General features: G+C 47.5%; 1 protein-coding gene across 1 annotated transcript; it reads left to right on the top strand.

The window, feature by feature from the left end:
- The first annotated feature begins 2,842 nt into the window (after positions 1-2,842).
- On the top strand, positions 2,843-5,839 carry LOC144682525 (dynein heavy chain domain-containing protein 1-like). Its single transcript, XM_078544924.1, has 2 exons — positions 2,843-3,537; positions 5,418-5,839. Exons 1-2 carry the CDS (start codon positions 2,848-2,850, stop codon positions 5,760-5,762), a joined length of 1,035 nt encoding a protein of 344 aa, XP_078401050.1. The 5' UTR covers positions 2,843-2,847; the 3' UTR covers positions 5,763-5,839.
- The last annotated feature ends 3,878 nt before the right edge of the window (positions 5,840-9,717 follow it).

Genomic DNA, 9,717 nt, shown 5'->3' on the forward strand with positions numbered 1-9,717 from the left:
ATAACCAGGGATGGTGATGGTGGTGTCTGGGACATTATCTGTAAGATATGATTCTGTGAAGATGACTATGTCAGGCTGTGAGACCGCTCTCCTGACTTTGGCAGATGTTAGTAAGGAGATCTGGAGGGAGAAACAGAGCCCTGAAGTGTCGACAGGGCTGAGTTTTAGGTCAATGCTGGTGGTCCATCCGGTTTCATTCCTGACCAAGTGCAGACAGCAGATTTCCTTCCCTAAAGGGGCATTAGTGAATCAGATGGGTTTTTTACAACAATCAGACAATGGTTTCATGGTCATCATTAGACTTTTTAATTGCAGATTTTTCTTGAATTCCTGCCGTGATAATACCACTACACCATCACCTCCTCCTCTGAAAGCTTCATCTCCCAATCCCCATGTTACTCAAGTGTCAGTAAGAGAGCATTTGGGGGACAGTGATCATTGTATCATAAGGCTTAGGGAGGCCATGGAAAAGAACAAAGGACAACCCAGAGTTAGAATAATTAACTGGGGGGGAGCCAACTTCAATGGGTAAAGAACAAATCTGGGTTGAATAAATTGGAATCAAAGGTTGACGGGAAAAATGATCGCTGAACAATGGGAGAGGTCAACAAAGTTGTTGACCTCAACAAAGAGACAGTTCAGGCAGAGTCAAGGTATATTCCTCGAAGGGGAAACAATCCAGAGCTCCCTGTATGACAAAGGAGATAGAAATTAAGAAGAAAAAGTGTCCTTATGACAGGTGTCAGGTTGAAACTACAATCGAGAACCAGGCTGAATATAGAAGGTTCAGAGAGGTGAAGAAGCAAGCAAGGGAAACAAAGAGAGAGTATGAAAAGAGACTGGCAGCTAACATAAAAGGGAATCCCAAAGTCTTCTGTAGGGATAGAAATAGTAAAAGGGTGGTAATAGGAGGAATAAGGCTAAATAGGCACCAAAAGGGGGATTTACACATGGAGGCAGAGGGCTTGGCTGAGGTGTTAAATGAATACTTTGCATCTATCTTTACAAAGGAAGAAGATGCATCTACGGATACTGAGGGAAGTGAGGGTGGAAATTGCCATAATTTTGGCCATAATTGGCCATAAGTTTTCAGTCTTTCTTAGACTCAGGGCTGGTCCCAGAGGACTGGAGAATTGCAAATATTACATCCTTGTTCAAAAAAGGGTTTAAAGAGAAGCCCTGCAACTACAGGCCAGTCTGTTTAACTTCGGCGGTGGGGAAACTTCCAGAAACAATAATTTGGGACAAAATTAATAGTCACATGGGTAAATGTGGATTAATTAGAAAAGTCAGCATGGATTTCCTAAAGGAAAATGGTGTTTAACTAACTTGCTGGAGTGATTTTGAGGAGGTAACAGAGAGGGTTGATGAGGGCAATGCTCTTGATATGATGTACATGGACTTCCAAAAGGTGTTTGATAAAGAGCCACACAATGGACTTGTGAACAAAGTTATTGTAGTAACAACATATATAGTAGACAGTAGCAACATGGATATAGGATTGGCTGAGTGACAGGAAACAGAGAGTAGTGGTTAATGGATGTTTTTCAGGCTGGAGGAAGGTTTGTAATGGAGTTCCCCGGGGGTCGGTATTGGGACCCTTGCTTTTCCTGATATATATTAATGATCTAGACCTTGGTGTACAGGGCACAGTTTCAAAATTTGCAGATGATACGAAATTTGGAAACATTGTGAACTGTGTGAAGGATAGTGTAGAACTTCAAAAGGACATAGACAAGTTGGTGGAGTGGGTGGATAGGTGGAAGATGAAGTTCAATGTGGAGAAATGTGAAGTGATTCATTTTGGTAGATGAACATGGAGACAAAATAAAATAAAGGGTACAATTCTGAAGGGGGTGCAGGGGCAGAGGGAGATGGGGGTATATGTGCATAAACCATTAAAGGTGGCAGGACAGGTTAAGAGAGTAGTTAATAAAGCATATAGTATCCAGGGCTTTATTAATAAGGACATAGAGTACAAGAGCAGGGAGGTTATGTTGAACATGTGTAAGACTCTAGTTCGGCCACGGCTGTGGTATAGTGTCCAGTTCTGGCTGCTGCACTTTAGGGAGAATGTGAAGGCATTAGAGAAAGTGCAGAAAAGATTCACGAGAATGATTCCAGGAATGAGGAACTTCAGTTACGTAGATAAATTGGAGAAGTTGGGACTGTTTTCCTTGGAGAAAAGAAGGCTGAGAGGTGATTTGATAGAGGTGTTCAAAATTATGAGGGGGCTGGATAGAGCAGATAGGGAGAAACTGTTGCCATTGGTGGAAGGATCGAGAATGAGAGGGCGCAGATTTAAGGTATTTGGCAAAAGAAGCAACAGTGATATGAGGAAGAAACTTTTTTATGCAGCAAGTGGTTAAGATCTGGAATGCGCTGCCTGAGCATGTGAACTGTGGAGGCAGGTTCAATTGAGCCATTCAAAAAGGAATTAGACTGTTATCTGAAAAGGAAGAATGTGCAGGGTTACTGGGCGAGGAGTGGCACTAAGTGAATTGTTCATTCAGAGATTCGGTGCAGACACAATGGGCTGAATGGCCTCCTGCACTGTAAAAATTCCCTAATTCTGTTACCCAATGGCAGTTAACCCTCCAGCTACTCATTCAGCCTCTGCACCCCTCACCCTTTGAAGTTTTCTGCTTCATCCTCCATGTCACTAACTCCATCTCTGCTCTCAACTCTTCATTTGTGCCTCCATTCTCTCCCATCCTTCCCCTTATTTTGGACCGCTTGTCATTGGCTGTGTTATAAATGCTGCCGTGCTGAGAATAGGAGTAATTGTGTGAAAGGAGTGAGAGATGATGTTCTCACTTTTTCCTACTCTTCCCAGGGTCACCGTTGATGAATCTTACACATCATGACATTGAGAAAAGGATTGACCTCATGCCCAGCTCGATTGAATCTGTCACAGTCGGAATTTGCAATGGCTTTGAGAAGAAGCTGTTTGAACAGAGCAGCAAATTCATGAGCAAGATTCTCTTGAAGACCCAGACGCTATTTATCCCTTCGCAAGTGGACAGTAGCTGTGATGGTTCATTAAAAGCCTTTGTGAGTGACTGTATCAGGATTCTCCAGCAGTTGCAGGACTCAATCACCTCGATGCATCAAGATTCAGGTGCAGAGGTGGAGTGGGTCAGTGCGGAGCCAATGAGGAGCTTTCTCCTGCAGGAGAGGCGTGACTTTGAGCTCCTGATTGAGCATCTCCTGTGTGACCTGGACAATACACTGCATGTGCTAGAAGGAAGCAGACCCTGGGACGAAGAGTCAGACAACATCACCAGATCACTGGAGAGCGGACGCCTTCCTCGTTCCTGGCAGGTGCTGACTGGGGTTTCTCCACCCCTTCCACAGTGGATGCAGGCCCTGAAGATGAGATTTCAGTTGCTGAACTCTTATCTGGGCAGCCCAGAGAGCCCAGTCTCCTACAACCTGACCGTATTTCAGCACCCACGAATGTTCCTCGTGACCCTGCTACAGCAGAAAGCCCGGATTGAGCATCTGGACCTGAACAGATACAGCATACACGCTCAGGTACGTAACTGCAACATTGGGGTTTCTTGGGCCTTACCATTTCAGGAACAAGGATCAGAGCCTCCTGCCACCACCATGTCCCCACCCCTCCCAAATTTCTGCCCCTCCCCTCTCCATCAATATATTTGCCCATAACCAAAGTTAAACAAATGGTCCTGTTCTTTCCCAGCTCTGACCTGTTGACCTGGATGAATACTGGTACAACTCAAACTTCTCTCCAGTCCCTCAGAACAATTCCTAGTTTCAGTAAACTAAATATACCAACAAGGTGCTCCCAGAGCAATGCCCCTGTTTGGATTAACCCTCTGGAGGTGATTTAAACCAGGTTTACATCCACTTTGCACTTTAGTGTTGAAGTTACAATCCACTTCCATTTTACCCAGTGAGTCTCTTTGTTCCTTTCACTAATCTTCTTCCACAAGAAAGAAATCAGCAAGAGAACCAGAGGGGGAGATGAGGAGAATTTGTTTTACACAGCGAGTTGTTGTGATCTGGAACGAGCTGCCTGAAAGCAGATGGAAGCAGATTCAATAATAACTTTCAAAAGGGAATTGGATAACTATTGAAGGGGAAAGATTTACAGGGCTTTGGGGAAAGACCAGGGGGAGTGGGATTAATAGGATAGATCTTTCAAAGAGCTGGCATGTGTAGTATGGGCTGAATGGCCTCCTTCAAAATTTTATGAATGTGTCAACTCATGTTTTTCTCAATCAAATTTATCCAATCTCCCACCCAGTTCACTAACCTGCCTGTTCACACCACAAGTTCCTTATAGTCCTCTTCAATTACCCATGGCTGATTGGTCAGTGTCCCAGTGTTTGCAATCTATTCCTGACCAGAATTTCTTTTTATTCATTCACGGGATGTGGGCTTCGCTGGCTGGGCCAGCATATATTGCCCACCCCTATTTGCCCTTGAGAAGGTGGTGGTGAGCTGTCTTCTTGAGCCGCTGCAGTCCATGTGGTGTAGGTACACCCACAGTGCTGTTAGGGAGGGAGTTCCAGGATTTTGACCCAGCAACAGTGAAGGAACGGTGATATATTTCCAAGTGAGTGACTTGGAGGGGAATTTCCAGGTGGTGGTGTTCCCATCTATCCGCTGCCCTTGTCCTTCTAGATGGTAGTAGTCGTGGGTTTGGAAGGTGCTGTCTAAGGAGTCTTGGTGAATTCCTGCAGTGCATCTTGTAGATGGTACACACTGCTGCTACTGTGCGTCGGTGGTGGAGGGAGTGAATGTTTGTGATGTGGTGCCAATCAAGCGGGCTGCTTTGTCCTGGATGGTGTCAAGCTTCTTGAGTTGTGGGAGCTGCACTCATCCAGGCAAGTGGGGAGTAGTCCATCACACTCCTGACTTGTGTCTTGTAGGTGGTGGACAGGCTTTGGGGAGTCAGGAGGTGAGTTACTCGCTACAGGATTCTCAGCCCCTGCTCTTGTGGCCACAGTATTTATTTGGCTAGTCCAGTTCAGTATCTGGCTAATGGTAACCCCCAAGATGTTGATAGTGGGGGATTCAGTGATATTAATGCTATTGAACGTCATGGAGAGATAGTTAGATTCTCTCTTGTTGGAGATGGTCATTGCCTAACACTTGTGTAGCACAAATGTCACTTGCCACTTGTCAGCCCAAGCCTGGATATTGTCCAGGTCTTGCTGCATTTGGACATGGGCTGCTTCAGTATCTGAGGAGTCGCGAATGGTGCTGAACATTGTGCAATCATCAGCGAACATCCCCACTTTTGACCTTATGATGGAAGAAAGGTCCAGTCACTCGTACAATGAGCTTGGCTGTGCTCTGTTTGCTAACAGCTGACAGTTTCTCTGAAAGGAGCCAATCCATCCCTTTGTGCTGATCATTTGAGAAATCTGTTTAATATATTCCAGGTACTGAGCAGTTCCGTCCCCCCCACCAGTGCTCCAGCAAATGGCATCTACATAACTGGCCTTGAGTTACGCAACGCGCTCTGGGACACAAGACATGGGCTCCTGCAGGACACTCTCTCTATCAAACCCTGCAGCATGCCAGCAGTTTGGCTCAGGGCAGAGGGTGGTGAGGCAGAGAGCGCCCAGCAACCTTACCCACTGTACGAGTGTCCGGTCTACCAGGGTGCAGAGAACATGGACGTGGACTTGAAGGACAGTAACATTATTACTCACCTTGCTCTCGAGTCGAGGATGGATCCCCTGGTCTGCACACAGAGACGGGTTCACATCGTGAGCATCATCTGAAGCGGCTGCTCAGCATCAACATGTCCCTGTCCCCAATTACATCTGAACAAAATAATAAAATATGTCTGAATTTTTACAAAATCAAACAGAAGAGATTCACATGTTGTGTATTTTATTACAGTGACATGCGCTCCTTAGGGCGTGGGGCCTTAGGCCTTATTGACCTCTTTGCATCCAGGGACAGGGGTTGGAGTGGGAAAGGGGAAATATCAATCATAATTACTGCAGATTGGGAGAGCAAATTCTGCTTCTCCAGACTTCAACAGGCTAAGGATCTTGAACACCGACTTAAACAGGAAGATGAAGGCTCAGTTTAACATCTTATGTGAGAGGCTGCGCTTCCAAAAGTGCAGCACTCCCTCAGTACTGACTCTCTGACAGTGCAGCACTCCCTCAGTACTGACCCACTGACAGTGCAGCACTCCCTCAGTACTGAACCCCCTACACAGTGCAGCACTCCCTCAGTACTGAACCCCCTACACAGTGCAGCACACTCTCAGTACCAACCCACTGACAGTGCAGCACTCCCTCAGTACTGACCCTCTGACAGTGCAGCACTCCCTCAGTACTGAACCCCCTACACAGTGCAGCACTCCCTCAGTACTGACCCTCTGACAGTGCAGCACTCCCTCAGTACTGACCCTGTGACAGTGCAGCACTCCCTCAGTACTGACCATCTGACAGTGCAACACTCCCTCAGTACTGAACCCCCTACACAGTGCAGCACTCCCTCAGTACTGAACCCCCTACACAGTGCAGCACTCCCTCAGTACTGAACCCTCTACACAGTGCAGCACTCCCTCAGTACTGAACCCTCTACACAGTGCAGCACTCCCTCAGTACTGAACCCCCTACACAGTGCAGCACTCCCTCAGTACTGAACCCTCTACACAGTGCAGCACTCCCTCAGTACTGAACCCCCTACACAGTGCAGCACTCCCTCAGTACTGAACCCTCTACACAGTGCAGCACTCCCTCAGTACTGAACCCTCTACACAGTGCAGCGCTCCCTCAGTACTGACCCTCTGACAGTGCAGCGCTCCCTCAGTACCAACCCACTGACAGTGCAGCACTCCCTCAGCACTGAACCCCCTACACAGTGCAGCACTCCCTCAGTACTGACCCTCTGACAGTGCAGCACTCCCTCAGTACTGACCCTCCGACAGTGCAGCACTCCCTCAGCATTTTCTGTTTTCATTTCAGATTTCCAGCATCCGTAGTATTTTGCTTTTAAATCAGTCTCTGGATCCTGGGTTCAAGTCAAAATCGAGTGAAGCTGAAACCCAAATAAATTTTGATTCGGGCGTAAGTTCTATTAACTGAGGCAAGCTGACATCGAATAAAAAGAACTTGATTCCTGAACTAGCAGGAATTCCAACTCCAAGAGACCCCAAAGACACAATGAGACAGGTTATGAAGAGGCTACTGAAGGATGGGGAATGACATGGAGTTGCAGAGGACTTGAGGAGACAGTTCCTGCAGAGGACTTGGGGAGACAGTTCCTGCAGAGGACTTGGGGAGACAGTTCCTGCAGAGGACTTGGGGAGACAGTTCCTGCAGAGGACTGGGGGAGACAGATCCTGCAGAGGACTGGGGGAGACAGATCCTGCAGAGGACTTGGGGAGACAGTTCCTGCAGAGGACTTGGGGAGACAGTTCCTGCAGAGGACTGGGGGAGACAGATCCTGCAGAGGACTGGGGGAGACAGATCCTGCAGAGGACTTGGGGAGACAGTTCCTGCAGAGGACTCGGGGAGACAGTTCCTGCAGAGGACTGGGGGAGACAGATCCTGCAGAGGACTGGGGGAGACAGATCCTGCAGAGGACTTGGGGAGACAGTTCCTGCAGAGGACTCGGGGAGACAGTTCCTGCAGAGGACTGGGGGAGACAGATCCTGCAGAGGACTGGGGGAGACAGTTCCTGCAGAGGACTGGGGGAGACAGATCCTGCAGAGGACTGGGGGAGACAGATCCTGCAGAGGACTTGGGGAGACAGTTCCTGCAGAGGACTGGGGGAGACAGTTCCTGCAGAGGACTGGGGGAGACAGTTCCTGCAGAGGACTGGGGGAGACAGATCCTGCAGAGGACTGGGGGAGACAGATCCTGCAGAGGACTGGGGGAGACAGATCCTGCAGAGGACTTGGGGAGACAGATCCTGCAGAGGACTGGGGGAGACAGATCCTGCAGAGGACTGGGGGAGACAGTTCCTGCAGAGGACTGGGGGAGACAGATCCTGCAGAGGACTTGGGGAGATTGCAGGTTGTGCCCTCAAGGTAGATATGTTAGAGAATGAACAACAGCAGCAGCTGAGAGCAATGCCAATCCACGCCTGCTTTCTGGACACTACATCCAGCTGTCGACTCAGGAGGGGAGAAGTCAGACTGGGACTATCAATCACTCTGCCCAGTGTTTCTCCAATGTAATTATCCATTTCAGACTGATATAAGAAAGTGGTTCCTCTCGCTCCCCAGAGAACACAAATCAAGTTTCAAGCAGTGAAACAAGTAGTGTTGGTGTACAGTCACTACTTTGATAGCTGCACTAAAGCCTGCACTCTTTTCTCCTCCATTCAGAAGGTAAGTCAGTGTGTGATGGCAGGGCCAGGGGTTAACCTGTCTAAACTGCAGCCCATCCAAAACTCTGGTGCCTGTATCAGATCTTCAAGTCCTGTTCACATTTCACCCCTGTGCTCACTGACATACATGTTCACATGTCACCCCTGTGCTCACTGACATACATGTTCACATGTCACCCCTGTGCTCACTGACATACATGTTCACGTCACCCCTGTGCTCACTGACATACATGTTCACGTCACCCCTGTGCTCACTGACATACATGTTCACATGTCACCCCTGTGCTCACTGACATACATGTTCACATGTCACCCCTGTGCTCACTGACATACATGTTCACGTCACCCCTGTGCTCACTGACATACATGTTCACATGTCACCCTCTGCTCGCTGACATACATGTTGACCTTTCACCCCTGTGCTCACTGACATAAATGTTGACCCATCATCCCTGTGCTCGCTGACAATATTGTGTTACCGGAGCAGGAACTAACACAACTTTAAAATTCTCATCCTTGTGTTCAATTCCCTCCATTGCCAAAGTCTGCTGGTGTTTCTGTAATTGGAGGGTTGTTTTCAGTGGGATTCCACAGGGCTCAGGACTGACTTTCTTGCTGTTTGTGGTATATATCAATGATTTAGACTTACATATAGTGGGTGCGGTTAAGAAGATGGAGGTGATCTGAAAATTGGACCCTCCATAACCCGCTCCACCACAACCCTCCAAAATCTCTGTCCTCCCCCAATTCTGGCCCAACATGAAAAGATGCAGTTCTGGACTTCGTTTTAGGGAATGAAGTTGGGCAGGTGGAAGGTGTAAAGCATTTTAATGGTAGTCATCATAATGCAGTTAGATTTAGTGTAGTTATGGAAAAGGACAAAGAACAAGAGCAAATGTTTCCAATTGGGGTAAGGCCAATTTTACTCAGCTGAGATGTGAATTGGCAGAAGTGGACTGTAAGCAGCTACTAGAAAGTAAATCAGTGTGAGACCAGAGAGATGCATTCAAGAAACAAAGTACAAGACACACACACAGGGACAGAGGATCAACATTTGAAAATAAAGAGAAAAAGACAGGTTGTTCCAGATTCCAGTGGAAGATACCACCTGGAAAATTAACTTCAATCATTCAAGAAGGAGATAGTGATGTTTCAGAACAAATCTGTTTTCACAAAGAGAAAGGTACCGAGCACCATTCAAGTGGGGGGAGAAAAGAGAAATGTAATAGTAATAGGGAATAGCATAGTTAGGGGAAGAGATACTGTTCTCTGCAGCAAAGACAGAGAGTCCTGAAGGCTGTGTTGCCTACCTGGTGCCAAGGTTAAGGACATCTCTCCTGGGCTGGAGAGGAACTTGGAGTGGGAGGGGAAGGATCCAGTTGT

This window comes from Cetorhinus maximus, chromosome 7 (genome assembly GCF_964194155.1).
Source record: "Cetorhinus maximus chromosome 7, sCetMax3.hap1.1, whole genome shotgun sequence".
In the NCBI taxonomy this organism is placed as follows: Eukaryota; Metazoa; Chordata; class Chondrichthyes; order Lamniformes; family Cetorhinidae; genus Cetorhinus; species Cetorhinus maximus.

What these genes read in the sequence shown, in the direction of transcription:
- LOC144682525 (XM_078544924.1), top strand. Translation starts at nt 2,848, where the DNA reads ATGAATCTTACACATCATGACATTGAGAAAAGGATTGACCTCATGCCC. An exon ending in GATACAGCATACACGCTCAG is followed by an intron (nt 3,538 to 5,417) that starts GTACGTAACTGC and finishes AATATATTCCAG; the next exon opens with GTACTGAGCAGTTCCGTCCC.